We start from the raw sequence: 21,638 nt of genomic DNA, 5'->3' as shown, positions 1-21,638 counted from the left end.
ACGGAACTTCGGCGGCTGTAGAAAGCCTGCCCCCTCCCCCCCCCCTCCCCCGAAGAAAGAAGAAACAAAAACGCTCACAACGCTAAGGCTGGACTGGGGTCGAATTACGCAACGATACCCTGGCAGCCTCCGCTTCTTTCGGCCGACAGGTCCGCTGTTCACAATCGACCAACAGGTGGCGGGTATTGCCTTGGTTTGTGACAGATTTGTGACAGCTTTTTACGTGATATTTGTGTATCTCGAACCTTGGTCACAGCGATGCCTACATCGCTCTGCACGTTTATTGATGCTTCCCGCCGGCTGGTGACGATGAGGCTGCCGCAGAGGAACGCAGAGAAAGCAAGCCAGAGGACCAAGGGTATGCGTGCGGGTCCTAGTGACACCGCACGCATCCAACTACCCCTAGCAGAGTAGTTGATGAAAAAGCACTGCCGCTGCTCTATTGTCCCTTTTCAGAAAAATAACCGGACCTTCACAGTTTCTAGCACTGACAACTGTAATTCTGTGTCATTCTAAAGGTTTCACTGTTCACATCAAGCGAGTGCTGGAGGCTGTCCTCATCGGCCAATTTCATTTGGTGCACACATGTGTTATTCGTCGTGGCATAGCGACGTCGGATTACTTAAGGTATGGAGCTCTCGGCCCTCCTCGCAGGGTTGAGAGAAGATCGAGAAGAGTGCCTCCTCCTGTACCAGTCCCGAAGCTGCCTGAAGCGCAGCTGCTTCGTGAACAAAGTCTCGACCTCCGTCATTCTGTAGCACACCGTGTCATCTTCGTCCCGTAGCTGCAGAGTCAATACCTGCAGCGATTGAATCAGTGAATATAGTTATTCCGGCAAGATTGCGTTTTATTTCGTTTTTTTAAGAGAGTAAGATCTGAGCCGCGACAGTAACCTTACACACGAACACTTCCTGCCTGCACACAGTCCCTGTTCCCCATCACACTGTAAAGGGGTGAACAAACGCAGTAGCTTTTCCTGCTATATATTTTGTGCTTGTGTAGAGGACTTACGAATAAAATAAAAGATACTATGAATAGTACAAGAAAATGGCTTTTCACCTAAGTTATAAATTCTATTGTACAAAAAAAAAAGTTGAAGATAACTTTCGTCATCGATATAATCGTAATGGACTAAAGTCAGTTTCTTTTCAGCTACGGCGTCTGTCATGCCCAAGTCGTTGTAGAACTCTCCATATAATACCGTCTCAAATTGCATTGTCGCTCGCATTTCTTCAGCACTTGCATAACAACTTTTTCTTTTATTTGGGGGAGACGCATATTTTCCTGTGCTATGGATGAATTATCGCATGCGTTATTTTCGACAGCCAACACAACTTAAAAATGTTTGAAACGAAGTTTGAAGCACTCGTTCTGCATTTAAAACGATCAATACACCACATTGTTAAATATGAGTCAACGTTACACACAAAAGGACGTTCCTATGTCCACTTTCCCAGAGGAATACTTGCTTTGTCAGAGAAGACGTTATTTTTCCTCTTGTCGGCTGCCACTTCCTGCTCCACGCATCGCTCGTACCAGAACTGCGTCCTCTGCTCCAGCAGAGTCAGCTCCTTTTGCAAGCGTTCTCGGCCGAACGCCTGGACGCGTTGTTCAAAGCGCCGCACGAAGTACGCGTAAAGCATTGTGTCCGCGGCATTCAGGGACCGCAGCTCGTCCGCCAGCGTTGATTTCATCGGGCGGCGGAAATGCTCCTGTGAAAAGAAACGCAGATGGTTTTCACTGATTTCACCCACGCCCTGCGCCCGCTAAGAGCACTCTATCTCCGCAACACTTCGTAGTCTCATCTGCACAGCTGACCCCTTGACGTCATTCTCTTATGATCAAACATATGCTACCCTAAGGTATCAATGGTTGCGTGCTCACTGCGTTACTCGACTTAGCCAAGTCCATTTTCTCTTCTTGATTTCGGCCGGGATATTTTAACGCATGAATCTTCCCTATTCTACTTTTACCGTCTCCTGCCTGCCCAAGCGCTGTCATTACACTGCCTCATTTTCCACTCTTTTCCTTCCTACAGAAGTATATGGTTTCCATCTGACATTGAGGGCCACCGAAGGGGGCTTACTTCCTTTCCAAGCGCGTCTCTCCGCTATAAACCTTTAGTTCTGGTCTCAAATAAAGTTGTTTTCACATCCCTTCTCACAAGTTGTTTTCACATCCCTTGGCCTACAGCTGTAGTTTCTGCCTTCTGTGGGTTATCCGCAAAAATGAAGCCTTGTATGAACGTTTTGAGTAATGTGTTCACAACTACTCTTACAAGCCTGTTTAGTCCAGCAGCCATTAAGTACGCCGTACTGTAGGGTGCCAGTAATATCGACCATTTGAGGTTTTTTTAACGTGCACTTACTTGGCCTACAGCTGTGGTTTCTGCCTTCTGTGGGTTATTCTCAAAATTAAGCATTGTATGAACGTTATGAGTAATGTGTTCACAACTACTCTTACAATCCTGTTTAGTACAGTGTACGCGCCTACGTCCGTATATGCAAGTGTAGGGACGCTTGAACTTGGATGGCCAGGATTTTTGACAAGCTTGCAGAGCAGCGTCCCGCCCGCCGTTCTAGCAAGAATAAATTGTGGCTGATAAATAGAGCCCCCTGAGCTCCTCAAATGCGGTATAGATGCTCAGACTGGGGAGGCTTCAATTCCAGAAGGTAAAATCAAATAAACAGGCAGCCCTAATTAAGCTAGTTGAAATAAAGCGAGTTCAAGTACGTTCACGGTTTTACATTTATTAGTATATTCAATTTACTTATTTATTCCCTGCTGTAAATCATGTAGTAAAGCAAATGATATTGCGTGTTAACCTCACAGGGGCACTCAGACTGATACCTGAGCCATTTTGGTTTTTATTTCCTTTGCACTGGTTTCGAGTGAACAAAACACTAGAGCGCCCTTTCGCGTTTTCATGGTAACCGGCTTGTCACCGAAGGGTAGACTGACGGAACCTACCTGGCGCGCGTTGAGCCTGAATACGACGACGTCATCCATGTCCCAACAAAGCAGGTGCCGCAGCAGGACTAGAGATTCATTGATGCGCTCGGCGACCATCACAAGGTCGAAAACAGTGTCCACGTGCTCGAGGAACGCTTGTATGGCTGACATGTTGTCTACTTGTTCGATGTCGAATCCCAAGTCGAAGCTCATCTGATTGATACCTTGGCCGCCGCGGTGCGGGCCTGGCAAGATGCCCCAAATTTTCTCAGTCAATGATGCATTTTTCACGGCACTCGACAATTGCTCCAGCTTTACTCCAATCTGTTCCTGTGATAGCAAAGGAATGAAGAGTGACGTTATTATGAGTCCTTCGTGAAGCCAACGTATATCGCCCTCACCAGAGCCTGATAAAAGTGATACGAGCTAAGCAAAGATGCGAGGCAAGGATTCGTTTGAGTTCTGTGCCACTGCTACAAGGTTATTATTTTGATGCTATTAGTACCGAGAGGGCGCAGATGCTGTGGAAAATACGTCCTTAACATCACAAAGAGGTTCTTTTAGAAAGGTGAGGAGAAAGCATACGCCTAGTGCTACTGAAAACAGTAATTTACGATTTTAATCCGTAAAGGCGCTGGATTATGCCCAAACTTACTGGATGGAGGAGCGCTTTTTACTCCAAAATGGTACCGCATTATTATAGAACATCGAAGGACGAACGACTGGTTGGGCAGCATTTTTTTATATTCCTCTAGGTACTAAGATAGAAATTGCTAAAATATTGCAGTCATTTTGTTTGAGCGGGATAATAAATGCAAATTCACGACGCTAGACAAAAATATATACCGCCTCCAACCTCTGTATGTGGATTGGCTTCCTCTATCATTTACAGAAGCTGTGTGTGTGTGTGTGTGTGTGTGTGTGTGTGTGTGTGTGTGTGTGTGTGTGTGTGTGTGTGTGTGTGTGTGTGTGTGTGTGTGTGTGTGTGTGTGTGTGTGTGTGTGTGTGTGTGTGTGTGTGTGTGTGTGTGTGTGTGTGTGTGTGTGTGCGTGCGTGCGTGCGTGCGTGCGTGCGTGCGTGTGTGTGTGTGTGTGTGTGTGTGTGCGTGCGTGCGTGCGTGCGTGCGTGCGTGCGTGCGTGCGTGTGTGTGTGTGTGTGTGTGTGTGTGTGTGTGTGTGTGTGTGTGTGTGTGTGTGTGTGTGTGTGTGTGTGTGTGTGTGTGTGTGTGTGTGTGTGTGTGTGTGTGTGTGTGTGTGTGTGTGTGTGTGTGTGTGTGTGTGTGTGTGTGTGTGTGTGTGTGTGTGTGTGTGTGTGTGTGTGTGTGTGTGTGTGTGTGTGTGTGTGTGTGTGTGTGTGCCTGCGCGCGCGCATGTGTTGCTATAATCTCGCTTTCGAATAGGCAGTTATTTCAGTGTCAAAGAGAGGTATTGTAAGCTCAGGTTATGAAGCATTACTGTGAGAAGACTATTTGCTTCCAAACCTCTAAATGTATTAGCACATCTTATGTATCAGATTGAACACGCAACACAAAGCTCATTAAAAACCGCTATGAACGGCTTCAATCTCTCAGCAAGGAACTTGTGCTTTTGGCGCACATAGCCAGGAATCCTGGACACCGCTCTAGTTCACTTGGCTGCCACCACGTGGCGCATGGCGGTGAACATTCATAGGATGGATGGATGGATGGATGGATGGATGGATGGATGGATGGATGGATGGATGGATGGATGGATGGATGGATGGATGGATGGATGGATGGATGGATGGATGGATGGATGGAATATAGGAGCGTCCCCTTTGAAACGGGGTGGTAGCAGTAGCTATCATGCTCATTTTTCTCCCTATAACCTAATTATTGATTTAGAATGGTTAACTAAACCATCATTCGATTTATTAAATTTTGTTCCTACATTACTAACATTATGTCACTTCTCTACTTTTAAGCCACCAATCTTCCAGTCGTTTTTTGCTAGTTTCCACCGCCGGTTTATTCACCCGGCCACTGTTATCTCTAAACCCCAGAGCTTCAGGAACAGTGATTGCGCCTGCACCAACTTCCGGATGGATACCTATACATTCGAGTATAATATGGTCAATTGTTTCCCTGTAGTTTCCACATACAGCACATAACTTCGTCGAGGATGCCATCTAACCATCGCGTTCGGTGCCTACCCCTTCTCCGGCGACCCTCAACTTTTTCCAACATCAAATCTTTCTCCAGCGACTCCTCTCTTCTCATCAGATGACCAAAGTAGCTGAGCTTTAACTTTAGAATTTGACCCTCCAATGAGCAGTCAGGGTTTATGGTCGACAATATCGACTGACTTGATCTTCTGGCTGTCCAAGGAACTCTCAAGTCTTCGCCAGCACCACAATTCAAACGCGTCAATTCTTCGGCGGTCAGCCTTTTTCACAGTCCAACTCTCGCATCCATACGTCACAACTGGAAAGACTATAGCACGAGTTATACGGATCATGGTTGGCAGACTAATGTCTCTGCTCTTTACGAGGCGGTCAAGGCTAACCATTGCTCTCTTTCCCAGAAGCAGGCGTCTCCTAATTTCATGGCTGCAGTCTCCTTCCGAGGTAATCTTGGAGCCCAAGAAGAGAAAATCTGTCACAGCTTCCACTTCTTGTCCATTGATGCTCCAGGACTTGATAGGGGAAGACGCCATGATCTTTGTCTTTTTAATGTTCAGTTTAAGCCCAGACTTCTCACTCTCTTCTTGTACGCGCATCAGAAGTCTCTTGAGTTCCACTTCACTTTCTGCCATTAAAGTGGTATCATCCGCATATCTAAGGTTGTTGATACGTTTTCCAGCAATCTTCACTCTAGCTGAAGACTCGTCCAGACCGGCCTTCCTCATGATGCACACTGCATATATGTTAAATAGGCAGGGCGACAGTATGCAGCCTTGCCTCACTCCTTTCTCAATCGGAAACCAATCAGTAAGACCATGCCCAGTTCTTGGCCTCTTGTCCTTCATACAGGTTCCTGAGGAGACCGATGAGATGAATTGGAACTCCCATCTCTTGGAGAGCTTGCCACAAACTGCTATGATCTACGCAGTCAAACGCTTTCGCATAATCAATAAACCAAAGGTAGATGGGTTTCTGGAACTCTCTTGCTTTTTCCATGATCCAGCGAAGGTTGGCAATTTGGTCTCTAGTTCCTCTGCCCTTTCGAAACCCAGCTTGCAGGTCTGGAAGCTCCCGATCCACATACTGCTGCAGCCTACCTTGGAGGATTTTCAACATCACCTTCCTAGCACGCGAAATAAGCGCGATCGTGCGGTAGTTGGAACAATCTTTGGCACTGCCTTACTTTGGAACGGGGATGTAAACTGACCTCCTCCAATCCTGTGGCCACTGCAGGGTTGTCCAAATCTTCTCACATAATGTATGCAGAATGTTAACAGCGTCATGGTTGAATTTTTGAAGCAACTCAGCTGGAATGCCATCAATTCCGCTAGCTTTGTTCTTAGCAAGGCTGGCTAACGCCCATTCAACTTCACTCTTCAGGATGCCCGGCTCAAGATCAGCAATCACAACCGTCTTATGTTGGGTTTGCACATTCAGGTCCTTCTTGTACAGTTCTTCTGTGTATTCCTGCCACCTCTTCTTTATCTCTGAGGCGTCAGTGAGGTCCTTGCCTCGTTTGTCCTTTATCACGCCCAGCTTAGCACAGAAGCTTCCTTTGATATCTTTGATTGTCTTATACAGAGCACTTGTGTTCCTTAATTGGATGTTGTCCTCAACTGCTTGACACTGTATGTTCAGGAAGGCATTCTTATCTCTCTGCTATTTTCTGAAAATCCGCATTAAGAACCTTGTATCTTTCTCTGTCCCCCATAACTTTTGCCATCCTCCTTTCCTCAGCTATTTGCAAAGCCTCTTCAGATAACCACTTTGCTTTCTTGCATTAATTTGCTTTGGAACTACCTTAGTAGCAACTTCTTGTATTATATCACGAACATCAGTCCACATCTCTTCGGGCTCTCTGTCTTCTAGATCTAATTCTTGAAATCGATTCCTCACTTCCACAGCATATTCTAGTTGAATTTGATCCAGATCATACCTGAAAGGCCTTCTAGTTTTCTGCGTTTTCTTCAATCGAAGCCTAATTTTGGCAACAAGGAGCTGATGATCGGTGCCACAATCGGCCCCAGGTTTCATTTTTACTGCTTGTATAGCGCTTCTCCATCTCTGCCGGCAAAGAATATAATCGATTTGATTCCTGTACAGACCGTCCGGTGAAGTGCATGTGTACAGGCGCCTCTTGTGCTGTTGGAAATGAGTATTCGCTATGGTCAGGTTGTTTTCTTGACAAAACTCTACTAGCGTCTGCCCAGCTTCATTTGGCTCGCCAAGACCGAACTTGCCTATAATTCCGGATATTTCTTCACTCCCGACCTTCGCATTCCAGTCTCCTATGAGAAAAACGACGTCTGATGATAAGGTGCAGTCTAAAAGTCTTTGTGGGTCCCCGTAAAATATCTCAACGTCAGCTTCTTCAGCAGTAGTGGTCGGTGCATAGACTTGTATAACTGTTATGTTAAAAGGGTGACCTTGGATCCGAAGTGAAATCATTCGGTCGTTTTTGGGGTTGTACCCTAGCACTGATTTGCCCATTCTTCTGCTTACTATGAGAGCGACCCCATTCCTTCCTTTGGATTCGTGCCCACAATAAAAGACATAATGGTCGCCGGAGTTAAATTCTCTCATTCCGGTCCACTTGAGCTCGCTGATACCCAAGATATCAATGTTCAATCTGACCATTTCTCGCTTGACGACATCCAGTTTACCTTGCGTCATAGATCTTACATTCCATGTTGCTATGTGATATATCTCCTTGCAACATCGGACTTTCCGGTCGCTTCCCGACACATCCACAACTGAGCGTCCTTTTGGCTTTAGCCCAGCCGCTTCATTCGTCCTGGAGCTACTTAGAATCGCCCTTTGTTCATCCCCAGTAACATGTGGGACGCCTTCCAACCTGGGGGGCTCATCTTCCGGCGCCATATCATTAATGGTATTGTGACTGGCCATAGGGTTTTCTTGGCAGGAAATACTGGAGTGGGTGGCCATTACCTTCTCCAGTGAATCACATTTTGTCAGAACTCTCTGCCGTGACCTGTCTATCTTGGGTGGCCCTACACAGCAGAGTTCACGACTTCATCGAGTTTCGCAAGCCCCTTCGCCACGACAAGGCAGTGATCCATAAGCGTAATTGACTTTAAAAAATTCATTCATTGCAAAAATAAAGCGACCATGAAGGGTTTGATTGAAAAAGCTGCATTATTTTGTCTATGCCTGAACTACATTTTCTGCCGAAGGATTGGGTACTGAACAGTCAGGCTGTAGTGAAAATAAACGCTACACGCCTAAAGGTTGATGTTTATTGCTGCTGCAGACAAGCATGCAACGAAACTTATCAACCTCACCCCTAGCAGACAGTAAAGACAACAAAACCGAATACGATGCGAATTTGAAAAAGCGTAGCTTGTTGATCCAGTTGATGCATGGTACGTGAATAAAAGAAACAGCCGAAACGACATGTTCATAATTAAAAGAAGTACACCGGTCGACGCTGGAAACACCATTGAAAATTTATTTTTCATGAAATTTTATTTTGTGTTTTCAGTGCCGCCCCTGTACTCTTATGAACGCGTCATTTCCGCTGTATTTTTTTTGTTTTGTTTGTTTTGTTTTTTTTCACGTAGAATGGAAATCGTTTTTCTAATGTTGAGTGCAGTCGAACATGGATAATATGCAAACTATAATTTAAGTTACCGAGCCAGCAGGACATATATATTGTTTATGTATACTCGATTGTAACTCTTGTAGAAAAGATATGAAAGCAAAGCGTGAAAAGAGATAGAAATCACGAATTATGTATCAAACTTGGAGCAAAAATTTTGATGTGCCCAGTGTGAAAGCATTCGCAACCATAATTAAAATAAAAAAAAAGGAAAGACATCAACCACGAACTAGCGAGCAAGACAGACTGGTAAATTTGATGTGTAGAATGCAGTATAACAGTTGAAACAAAGCACTCTACACCAAGTTGACATCAGCACAGTATAGCTGCCATAATTGTCGTCACAATCCTCAAATTCGCTTAGCCGGCCTCTGCACCAACAGTTGAGGAGGAGCTGCTGTCTTCCTCTCCAGGAGGTGTACATTTGGCAGGCCGTCTCGAAGAGAGTTTACTGGGCTTTTGTTAAGCTGAATAAAATTATTAAAAACAAGTGCTATTGTTTCGAATCACTGGAAATTGAGGAAAATATACACTCCACTTACATATAAAGTAAAAGAACATGGTCAAAGCTCTGAAATTAAGCAGATGGTGTCCATCCTATCAATGTCTTTCCAAACTCGTCCTCATCAATGTGCTACTAAGGAAAGATAAAACACCAAACTAAGGTTAATTTCAAGTGATATAAAAATACTTTGAAAAATATTATCCGCATATTTATAAAAAATATGCAGTCTACGACAGATACCGATCAAGAAAACCCAGGAAAAATTTGAGTAATATAATGCGTGTTGACGGCATGCTTACAAATGTCACATCAGGCTTAGGCATTTTGCTCTGCAACATAATAGGAAGCACAGCAATGAATGAACATCGCATTTATCGTGTTGCAAATATATACCCGCAAAGAAAATTTAGCTACATCGCTTCCGCGAGACATCGCTACCAAAAAACATCTTAACTTGACTCTGGCTATGGCACTACGCAAATAGAAAAACAATGTTCAAAATGAAATATAGGTCCAAACTGTCTTAAAACTTACATCGCCGGTATATAACTTAGTTATTTTTCATCGGTCCCACTTCTATCTTCCCTTTCAGCCCCAGGGTAAATGAAAACAACCTTGTCCTTTACGGGTTCGCCCAGCGCATATCAGCACACACAAATTCTCGTAATGCTCATTCTGTTGACCTGACAAGCTCGTAAGACACGCGGTCTAACAATCTCAAATAAGTAAAACCACCAGCGAGTTAGCCACAGCCTTGAACAACGCAAGCTTAGCTGCTTGCACCACGCAACTGCTACCGCACCGATCGCCTGTCGTGATTCAACATGGCGCCGCAGCGCGAAAGAAGCGGCATGGAGTCGGTCAAAGGATGGCACCACCCTGAACGGCGGCGCTGACATCGAGGCACCCTAAACATTCATAATTGCCGAGCTAGCATCAGCAGTGACATGACAGAGGATCGAGTGGCTGCAGAGAAGAAGCTATATAGTAATCGATATGGAAGGAATGTTAAGCAATTAACAAGATCCTGACGGAGGTGTGTAGTCTGCTACTTTTGTACATTTTACACACTTTTTCGAAATGTTATGATATACCCCACAGGATACGCCCAGACAAGCGATAGTGTCTGTCTGAGGCAATTCAATGCAGCATATTGTGGCAGGTTTTGAGGGCCGCTAAGAGGAAGGTTGACCTGAATGCTCATTGGAGGGTCAAATTCTAAAGTTAAATCTCAGCTACTTTGGTCATCTGATGAGAAGAGAGGAGTCGCTGGAGAAAGACTTGATGTTGGGAGAGGTTGAGGGTCGGCGGAAAAGGGGTAGGCAGCGAACGCGGTGGTTAGATGGCATCCTCGAGGCACTGCAGATGAAGTTATGTGATGTTAGGAAGATAGTGAGAGACCGGAAAGCGTGGCGTGACATGGTCCATAGGGTCACGAAGAGTCGGACACGACTGAACGATTGAACTGACTGAAGAGGAAGGTTAAAGCTTGGCCATCTCTGCACAGCGTCGTCGATAGTAGCGGCCGAGTCTGGGCTCGACGAAATTCGACTGCTTGCGCGTAGTGATCGTTGCGGCCAACAAGTTCCTTTAAAGGCCCGCGTTCCCTCAGCGACTTGCTCGAGGCTTGTGCTACCGTGAAGCTACCACAAGAACAGCCCGTTTATAAGACCTTGCATTCTCACACCAGACTGCGACCTGAACACGGAATTCACACGTACATGTGTACAGCGCTACTTCTTTCAGTTTGGCGTAGACTTTTCACAGTGTTTTACTTTCGTTTCTTTCTTTTCGACCTCTTGTATCAATGAGGAACTCTGCAAGGCATAACCTACGTTGGTGGTTTGGAGAGGAAACGAGGAGCAGGCACTCGCATATTAGGTTGCTGCAAGGCTCTCAAGTATAAGTTGTCCCCCGTGTTTATAGTGTTTCGTGGAGCATGCAAAACCATCCGCGGACTGAGGACTTACCTCTCGATAAAGTTAATCCTCTCTCTAACGCCGTCTTCTGTAACTATGAGGAAGGCTTTGCTACATATCTCTATCACGCTTTTCGACAGCAACAGGTCTACGCACTTTGCTATGCAACCTGGCTTTTAGAAGCGAAATAGCTCTCATTACTAAATATTTATGCAGTCCTGCTGATTGCTGCTCATTCACGTGATTCTTCCGTAATTAAACCATTCGACACTCTGCACCTGAAGCTCTTATCCCATATTCAGTCAACTAGCACAGCAACTGAACTGTTCCTAATTTTAAGCTGTCTCTGTTCGCGCAAATCTTAGACATTGTACACAATCATAATTTTTCATTAATCTCGTGAGAATAACGAGATGCTGACGTAGCCAAATGGGAGCGTTCTAACAATGAACAAGTTCTAAGAAGCTCCCACTCGAGCACTACAGGCTGTTCATTCCGGCGCTGAGACGACACCACACAACCAGTTAGAGGTTCCGCCAGACTCGAGCCACACTCTCAGCCTTGAATCGCACTTGATGCAGCGCGGCGTTGCCGCGGCTCCAGCGACACGCATCTTAACTTTAGTAGTATATACAGGCGAAAAAATTTAAGCGCTCATACTCGCGATGACCGTCCGTGCGCTACACCTAAAGGCTGGAAGAAGAACAACAACAACAACGACAAAAAGGAAAAAGAACAAGGACAAGAAGAACAAAAACAAGAAGTCGTGGGAGGCGGTAGCTGGCAGCTGGCATGGCCGAGCACTAACTAGACGTACGGCTTCCTGGCATGACGTTTGGCAGGACCACCTTGGGCATCTCCTTTCATGTGGGAGGGTGATATCGCAATCAAAACCCTTGCATTCACATTATCCCTAGGCCACTTGGGCAGGTTCATACTGCTTGGCTAAAGCAGGGCGTTACACTGTTGCGAAGAAGATCGGCAGTTGCGCGAGAGGAGCCCTCGCGCTAGGCCAGCCAATAAATCATCGTTCCCTCTGTCGCCATGTTGTGCCGTCTTCTTCGTTGTCGCCACGTAACACTTTGGTTGATGTGCGGGGTACGTCATCCTCATCCCCACCTTGGAGCCTCGGTGCACATCCGTACGTCGGGACCATCGGCCTAAATCCCGTAGATATCGCCGCGGAGCTTTGCCCCAGCCCTTCCTGCCCAGACTCGACCAGCCACAAATACCACCGCCCGCTCACAGTCCGGATCGGAAGAAAAGACACGCAGACGAACTGATCAGAGACGAGATCAAAGCAAAGAACCGAGGGAACCGACGGACACGAACACGCAACCGCCACCCAGCTGCCCGACGCGACCTCGAGCCATCGGTACCATGGATGCTTTGTTGGCGGAAGGTGAAGAGCTCCAGGGAAGGCGGATCACCCATGCATCATAGTGGCCATCGCCATCGCAGCGGTAAGCAAATCATTCTCTTCTATCTTTTCTTTAACATCCTCACCATCAGGTCACCACCGTCTTCAACTAATCTATCGGAACGATCACTCTGTGGGCCCAGGAAGTGCTGCGAACAAGACCGGCAGTGGCGCGAGAGGGGCCCTCGCGCTCGGCCAGCCATTAAATCACCCTTCACCCTGAAGCCATGTTGTGCCGTCTTATTGCTTGTCGCCACTGAAAAATATCTTTGCTGGTAGCTTACGCTATCGCGTCATCGCGACGTGGGGGTGAAAACAGAGGTTTGGATTTTGTAGCGTTTAACGTCCCAAGCGACTCAGGCTTGAAAACAAAGAGGAAGATGTGTCGTAGTGGAGGGCTTCGGACCACCGCACGATAGAGGCTTTCGCCTCATCGCAGTTTAGGGATCCAAAGTGGCCCCTAGAATTCTTATAGCAGTAACATTTATTTGGCCATATTTTACAAATATGCCTCCGAGGTAAGGCTAATGGAGGAAGGCAAAGCAAGCCTACTGACGAGACCGGAGGACACATCGTGGCACGGGGGGTCAACAGACAAAACAGAATTATGACTGCAAGCTTTCCTTCGAGTGATCTTGGCAACGTTTGAAGTCGAGCTTTCTCGCAAGTCACTTTTGATAGTTGCCCTGAGAAGTGACCTGCGTATAAATTGATTGTTGCGGTGCATTCTAACATTATGCGGAAAACCTGCATTCACAAACTTCCTGCTAAACTTGCAGAAATTGTAGGAGAGCTACTCCGACGAATCCTCTCTTCTCATCGAACAAGATCTTGACCGGTCAAAGCCGGTGCGGCTGCATCTACTTCCAGCAGCGAGAGAAGATGTCCGGCCATGCAGAGACGACATCGAAGATGGGAACCGGTTTCAACGGAAAGCATGTCCTTATTCTCCTTTCCACAGCAACAAAGTCGAATGTCTGAGTACACACCATATGCACTCACCTTGCCAAGCGGCTCCGACTCTTTCATTCTCCCGCCTTACAGTCAGGCCGACCTAGTTTGTAGCACGAAAGCTTACATGAATCTAATTGGACGTTATTGGCCAGGAAGCTTAAGGTCTTGCGAGTCGCGAAGGGCATACCACCGGCGGTCGCTTGCGGTCAGGAAGTGACTCGAATGCTCCGATATTGAAAACTACAAAGGTGATCTGCAAGACGCGTTCCTGAATTGGTCTCCCTCGCAAAGGAAGATGTGGACCCTGACGGGTAACACGGCAACAATACAATTTGTAAAACAAGCTTCTATTCACTTCCGCGACGCCACTTTTTACGCCCTTTACGCCCATGGTCGCAAATCCCCAAGTCTCAGCAGCCTGCGACTGGTCTATAACTGCAGCCTTTCGACAAATACGACCATTTGTGACTGCCGCCTTTGGACCGAAATGGGCCTTTAACCGACCTGAAAAAAATAGGTGGGTAGGTGAGTTAGTGTGTGAGCGAGCGGAGCTAAACTAGAAGAATAATAAAAGAATGCATGAAGTAAAACAAGTTTTTCAGAGTGCGAGAAAAGGAACCGTCGCATTATTCATATAGTCTGTGGAAGTATACCACTTACTTCGAGGTTGTAGTAGGAAAACAGCGACTCGAACAGCGCCACCGGTTCACGCACGATGGTCACGTATACAGCGTCTGGCTTGAGCACGGCTCGCACCTCAGCTTCTTGAAATCGAATGTGGTGCACCAACATGTCGAAGGGTGGACTGCCCATCGCCTGCGTTCGGTTGAAGAACAGCGGGTGCCCCATGTTGACGTCGTAATGTGGTAGCGCAAAGGTCAGGCCGTGTCGCTCCCCGTATCGCATGAGGATATTCTGCACGGCAGTGCTGGCACACTTGTGCATCTTCAGAAGACACACGCTGCTCCTAGGAGTGCAGTGGGGCCCCGGAATCGAGGTGTTAGGAGTCGGCCAAGCCCTGTTATAGCTGAAAAATGTACAGTAGATGGCAAAAGAAAAACTTCGAGAGAACTGCAGAACCTGCACTAGAGAAATGCGAAATCCTGAACGCTGAGTGGGTGACACCAAGTATGGTGGTTCGAGTCCTGGCATGGACATGATTTTTTTTCTCCTTAATGACTGACATATGGTGAGGACCCGCTCTAGTGACACGCTTTGTCCCGCATATCCTGTACATGCCACTCAGGCAAGAAATGATTTCCTATTAAAATTAAAATTAATGAACGTGTGTACTTGTGAACTGTAAACATTTGTGACTTGTCGAGCTGAAAACATCTGCTTACCTGCTTAACACTAGCCGTAACCGCAAATGACCATTATGTCGTAGCCTCGAGCAGCAACCTAGCAGACCGTGTTTTCTTTCAGTAATGATAATAAGACGTATAGTCTGAATAACAATTTATGCATATGAAGCACTTTTTAAAGACAGCCTTACTTGTTGCCGCCTCTTTTTAGAAGCACGGCATAAACGCGTGGGAAGATTGATTTATTTATTTATTGAATGTCCTTTATTGAATGGGAAGGCTCATGGCCATGGATGGGGATAAAGGGGAGTAAACATAATCTTCATTGTTTAGGTCGTCACTCGAATCACATTGCTCTAGGAAATGCACGCCACACAAGGTAACTCTGGTGGCCACATGGTCAGAAGTCGTAAAGCTGACCTAAAGCGTTATGTCTAAGACCGAAAAAATGAAAGGTCAGAAATCGTAAAGCTGAATTCAAGTGTCAAGTACAAGACCGAAAAATGCATATTAAAATAACGGCAGCAGAAAAAATGGCACCTTTCTGTACGGTTGCAAAAAGGTTTCAAGATCGTACTCGCTCTGAAAAGCAGACACAATACGACCAATAGGGGCACAGCAAATGTGTGGTACGGGCGCAGAGCCAACGGGCTGCAGAACAGCGCCTGCAAATGAAAGAGAAGGGTAAAGTTAGTCACGCACCGCCATGATGGTAGAGTAAGTTAGGGCGTTCGACTACTGAGCCCAGGGATGCGAGTTTGAATCCCGGCCACGGCGGCCGCTTTTAAATTGGTTCACAGGAAGGGAAAGGCGCAGTAACTGTCACACTTGCTCTGTGGACACCCGAACCGCGCCGTAAGGGAAGGGAGGAAGGTGGGAATGAAAGTGGAAAGAGAGAAAGAGGAGCCGTAGTGGAGGGCTACGAAGTAATTTCGACCACCTGGGGATCTTTAACGTGCGCTGACATCGCACAGCACACGACGCCTCTTCGTTTCGCCTCCATCGAAACGCAGCCGCCGTGGTCGGGTTCGAACCCGGGAACTCCGGCACAGTAGTCGGGCGTCTTACCACTGCACCACCCCGACGGGGCAACGGCCGCTTTTCAATGGAGGAGAAAAGCAAGGCGCCCGTCCACTGTGCGACGTCAGTGCGAGTGTTCGAAATTTCTGGAGCCCTCCCCTATGGCGTATCTAATAGCCTGAGTCGCTTTGGTAGGTCAAACCCCACAAACCAAACCAAAAAAGTTAGTCACGAGAATCGTGGACAGTTATGCCGTCCATCCTACGCACGCATCCTACGCAGTCTCGTTGCTCCTCTATCATTTTTGTTGCCTCAGTGATGTTAACCATTTTCACAAATGTTAAGCAGCACTATAGTCGAGGCAAGGTGGCGACCGTAAGAAAGACTCTGTATATTAAAACGTGCAAAAGCTCAATAAACAGTTTTCTTTCTTACACGATTGAGCTAGCCTGTTTCATTGATGATTATTGCGTAGTTTTATCAAATATTTATGTATTAGCCAGTATAAAACGAAAAATCGACGATAATCTGCAGACCGCCACCTGGTGTCTACAGACATCCGCTGCGCAAGTGGTTTCACATGCGATCATACGATCGTTGGCCGCGTGCGGAGCGTTTTTAGTAATGCTACGATAGCCAGCGTCAAGCGTTTATTTACGGAATGATCGCATCCCCCTGAAAGCCACAATTTCTGGCGATAATTTTGCTTTTACCCGTCAACTGCTCGGATTTCAAGTCACGAAGCAGAGCTCCAAAATAGTTTAGTGTGCGGCCATCGCTTCAGCCGATCAAGCTATATTCTTATGCTTTATAATTCCAGAGTAACTTTTTTTTTTTAGTGAGCTAGAACGCTCTGCCGCGGAATCACCGACTGCACCTGCTCTATTCTCGTTGGTTTTATTTACAGCCACCTTCATTTCACAACTATTTTCAGACCATGCAACTTATATATAAAAGGCGTACAGACTGAGCATTCTCAATTCGAAAGTATTAAAAATTCTAGAGGACAATTTGGGCCGCTAAATTGCGATGAGGAGAAAGCCATCATAGAGCGGTGGGTCGTGGCCCTCCACTACGGCACCTCTATATCCCTCTCTTCTTTCAATCCCACCTTGCTCCCTTTTTTATGACGTGGTACATGCGTCTGAGGAGCATTATGGCAGATACAACGCCTTTTCTATCCTGTAAATCAATTTGAAATGCCGCTGATAACTGTTGTTGCGACTGTAGGAAGAATGAAAAGCAAATGCACGAGCCTGCTACTGGCTCTGTAGCTGAGCCACCTCCGCTGCCTCGTGCAGACAGAAGAGAGAGAAAGAGAAGGGTGGCTGTTCCTGGCCCTGCGGGTCTGGGACGGTGGGTCAACGCCCCGTGTGGCGACCTTAGGCCAGCCACCGAATTTTTATCTATTGTAGGCCGTCATTGCACCCGCCACCGCTTAGGTGGTGGTCGATGGCTGTTGCTGAGCGCGTCTTTCTCTCCCTCTTCTTTTTCTTTCTTCTCTACTTTCTCTCTTCTGTCTGCACGAGGCAGCGGAGGTGGCTCAGCTACAAAGCCAATAGCAGGCCCGTACATTTTCTTTTCCTTCTTCCTACAGCCACAACAACAACAACAGAAGAGAAAATAGAGAAGAAAGAAAAAGAAGAGGGAGTAAGACGCGCATCGCAACAGCCGTCGTCCACCACCGAAGCGGTGACGGGTGCAATGACAGCCTACAACAGATAAAAAGTTGGTGGCAGGCTAGCCATCACCGCAAGCGGCGTTGCACTTACAAACCTGCACGTTGGGTGTCTATAGAAATTAGGAACAGATGTATCAACATACGCTGCTGAAACTCTGTCGATAATCATCGACATCTTTGAAGGTGCCGTGTTGACCACATGTTGAGCTCTTTTAGAATAGTGGCCCATGTGTTTCTTAAGAGCGCATTCCGAGTTCGCACCACTGAAATTCTGTTGATTTCAGGCTCAACTGCTTCAGAAACTCAAGTGAAGCTTTTTATTTTCTGCTACCTTTCCACTCCTGAACAACAAAAAATATTACACGACCATCGGTTTGCCAGGAGCAGACACGAGGTGATTTTCAATAATGCAAAAGTACTACATTGCCTTTCCTAGCTGCGATAAGTCACCACATTCTATGTTCTGCCCGACCAATCAACAATCCTGTCAGATCAGTGCTGGTTAATGATAAGCATATTGAGGTTTAAAATAACAAAACAGATTTGATCTTTTAAGCCCCATTATACTTACTCACTCATTAACCTTCACTGACCTGACTAAATTATTGATTGGTCGAGCAGAATATAGAATGTGTTGATTGACCACAGCAAAGATATGTGCTGCGCGCGACATGCCAGTGCCAGCCCCGTAAGGCCAGGAACAGCCACTCTACACCACCTCCGACGCTCCCCCTCTCGCTGATTACTGCTATACTAACGCATCCTAGGCATCTGGGTCTGCTTCAGTTTGCTGTGTGGTGCGGCGTTCGAGGAAGCGGCACATTAAAAGCACCGCATGGACTCCTGGATCGGACGCCCAGCGGGGTCGGCTTCGTATATGCATGTTAACAACTTTATTCTTCCACCAGATAAGGAGGGCCCCAATGCCCTCCCCCGGCACGCAGGCCTAAGGGACGGGAGCCGGAACCTCCGCAATCAGAAGCAGGAAAAGAGGTCTTCGTTCTTCGCGGCCTCTTCCGCCAGGCGGATGGCTTGTCGCTGTGGAGCAGGGACCTCGCTCCGCAGCACGGCTTCCCAGGCTTCTCTACAATTTATATTTGCTTTAGCCTCTGGGGAGCTAGCATATTCCCAGATTATATGGTCGAGAGTCCCTCTCTCCCCACAGTGCTTGCATTTATAGTTTTTTCTATCGTCCATCTGGAAATAATATGCCCAGACCGGGTTTACTAAGTTTCCAGCTTGCAGGCGCCGCCATGCGACTGCCTCCCTATTGTTTAGAGTTTTATCCGGTGATGGCACCAGTCTTCTGCTTAAGCTGTAATTTTCAAGAATCTCCGTATAATTTTACAAACGCTCGTCCATGAATGCATGAATGAAAACTTTATTTCCACCGAAAAGGAGCACTTCATTTCCCGCCCCCGGCATGCAGGCCAGGGAACGGGTCAGGAGGGCCCCGCAGGCTGAGGTCAAGTGAGGTTGCTAGCACTCTTCAAGGCCTCAGCCGCCAGGCGGGTCGCGTGCCTCTGAATGGTGGGATCTCCGCTCCGCATCCAAACCTCCTAGGCCTCTCTACTGTCAATGGCCCCGCAGGCTGAGGTCAAGTGAGGTTACAAGCACTCTTCAAGGCCTCAGCCGCCAGGCGGGTCGCGTGCCTCTGAATGGTGGGATCTCCGTTCCGTATCCAAACCTCCTAGGCCTCTCTACTGTCAATGTTAATGCCCGCGCCTGGGGAGTCGGTGCATTCCCATATTATATGATCTAGCGTGCCTTTTTGGCCACAATTTTTACATTTAGAATCTTCTTCCTCCCCGGTCTGTGTTAAGAAAGCCCAGACAGAGCAGATGTAGTTATCGGCTTGTAATCGCCTCCAGATGCGTGCTTCATTGTTAGTGAGAGACCGATCTGGGGAGGGTATACTTTTCGATCTAGTTTGTAAGATTCTGTGATCTCATTGTATGTGATAGCGCAATGTTTAATTCCCTTGCATTCGGGCTGTTCTACCGCTGCCTGGTGGTAGAGATCTCGGGCCAGCAGGTGCGCAGCTTCGTTATCAGGGAGAGACTCGTGTGCTTGTATCCATATGATGGATATAGTTCTAGTAATGGGATTTGTGAGAAAAATCTTTTTGGCCTTCTCTGAGATCTGTCCTTTTGCAAAATTCCAGACAGCCGTTTCGCTTTAGCTGATTATAGTTTTGGTCTGTGTGCCAGTGCATGCGAGCGCTCGACCTCTTAAGCTGTGCTAATGTCACGGGTGCGTGTTGAGCCCGCAATTTTTGGTGCACCTTCTCCAATTACTACTGTCGAGACAGCTGCTCCGTGTCTTCTGCATGATGTGTCTACATAAGCAACATCATCGACTGCTTTGCATGCGTTTCATTCTTTTAGCGAGGGCTTTGGCTCTGTGTTCTCTGCGTTCTTTGTTGTAGTCTGGGTACATATTTCGAGGTAAGCGTGGTACCAGTATGTGTTCCGTTATGTTGGGTGGGATAGATGTTTTCGTCTGTGGTCCTCTGTCTGATTGGAGTCCGACCCAGTCTAGGATGGCTCTGCCTGTCTCTGTCTGACTTAGTCTTTCCAGTTGAGAGAGTCTGACAGCTTCAGTGAGCTCTTGCCATGTATTATGAATCCCCCTTTTCTCCAGCTTCTCGGTTGATGTGGAGACAGGGAGGCCTAGTGCGCGTTTGACGCATTTTCGAATTATGACGTCGATTTTTTCACGTTCTGTCTTTTTGAGATTGAGAAAAGGTGTGGGTGGCATAACATATGCGATTGATGATGTAGGCCTGTGTCATTTTGAGTAGACTGCGTTTCTTGAGACCGTGTCCTCTAAGCGCTACTCTTCTGAATATGCCCGTAACTTGGGCTGCGTAGTTCTCCAATCTTTTGATGGTGTTTGTGTTCTGCCCTCTTGCTTGGAGGATCATTCCTAAGATTCTAATTTCCTCTACTTGTGGAACCAGGTAGTTTTCAACATTTATCTTTATGTCTGCTTTATTTTTCCTATATTTGTGGTTGTAGATGAATAGTTTATTTTTGCGGTGAGCAGGATAGACCGCGTTCCGCAGCGTACTCAACCACCTTATTTGCGGCAGTTTGGAGTTTGTTATCTATCTCTACGTCGCTACCTTTATTTATCCAGAGATTTATGTCATCTGCGTACATGCTAAATGTTAAGTCCGGTATTTGCTTTAGTTGTAGTGGTAGGCCCCTCATAGCAATATTAAATAGAAAGGGAGACAAGACAGACCCTTGTGGCATTCCCTTGCTACCCAAGGTGACTGTGGTTGATTTTCGCTTTGAAAGTTCATGGCGACTTCTCTGTTTTGTGAGGAAGTCTTTGATGTACTTATAGGTTCTGATTCTAACCCTAATCTCTTGGAGACCTTCTAGCCCTGCCTTATGCTTGATATTGTTGAAGGCTTTGGTTAGGTCCAATCCGAGAATAGCCTTTGTACCCGAAGATTCATGGGTTGTGATATCATATCTAAGTCGGAGAATCATGTCCTGTGGGCTTAGCCCCGGCCTGAAGTCCACCATTTCATGTGGCCATAGGTTCTTTTGTCCATGTATTTGATAAGTCTCGTCTGAATAACGTGTTCCATTAGCTTTCCTACCCACGGGCTCAGCGATATGGGTCGTAGGTTTTCTAGCTTTGGCGGCTTCCCCGGTTTGGGTATGAGGACTACACTGGCATTTTTCCACGCCGGTGGTAGTTGTCCAGTCTCCCATACCTTATTTATGTATTCTGTCAGGGCTGTGATTGACACGTCGTCTAGATTTCTGATAATCGTGTTCGTGATCCCGTCAGGTCCTGGGGCCGATCTTGTCTTTAATCCAATAATCTCAGCTCGGACTTCAGCCCTAGTGATGGAGGCGTCTATGTCTAGTTTAGGTTTCCCGTCATATGCTGTTAGCGTTTCGGTTTCAGTTTGTATGATGTAGATTTCGATTAATTTACTCATCAATTGTTCATCCGAGCCTTCGAAGGCATTCTTAACTTTAGTTTGATTTACGTTGGCTTGTACTTTAGATTTGTCCGCATCGAGCATGTGTCGTAGAATATTCCATGTTTTGGACAGGCTCATGCCTTGTTAAATTTTATCCCATCTGCTACACTAGT

General features: G+C 46.7%; 1 protein-coding gene across 1 annotated transcript; it reads right to left on the bottom strand.

Annotated features, from left to right (window-relative positions):
- Positions 1-379: 379 nt before the first annotated feature.
- LOC146199636 (galactose-3-O-sulfotransferase 3-like) lies at positions 380-14,503 on the bottom strand. The gene is made up of 4 exons (XM_084595160.1): positions 14,172-14,503; positions 2,971-3,282; positions 1,470-1,712; positions 380-799 (listed from the first exon to the last, which is right to left on the bottom strand). Exons 1-4 carry the CDS (start codon positions 14,454-14,456, stop codon positions 623-625), a joined length of 1,017 nt encoding a protein of 338 aa, XP_084451286.1. The 5' UTR covers positions 14,457-14,503; the 3' UTR covers positions 380-622.
- Between the last annotated feature and the right edge of the window lie 7,135 nt (positions 14,504-21,638).

Source organism: Amblyomma maculatum, chromosome 2 (assembly GCF_055883805.1).
Source record: "Amblyomma maculatum isolate TAMU_Amacu chromosome 2, ASM5588380v1, whole genome shotgun sequence".
In the NCBI taxonomy this organism is placed as follows: domain Eukaryota; kingdom Metazoa; phylum Arthropoda; class Arachnida; order Ixodida; family Ixodidae; genus Amblyomma; species Amblyomma maculatum.
The sequence above is the reverse complement of the archived record's forward strand: the minus strand, read 5'-3'. Positions and strand labels throughout refer to the sequence as shown.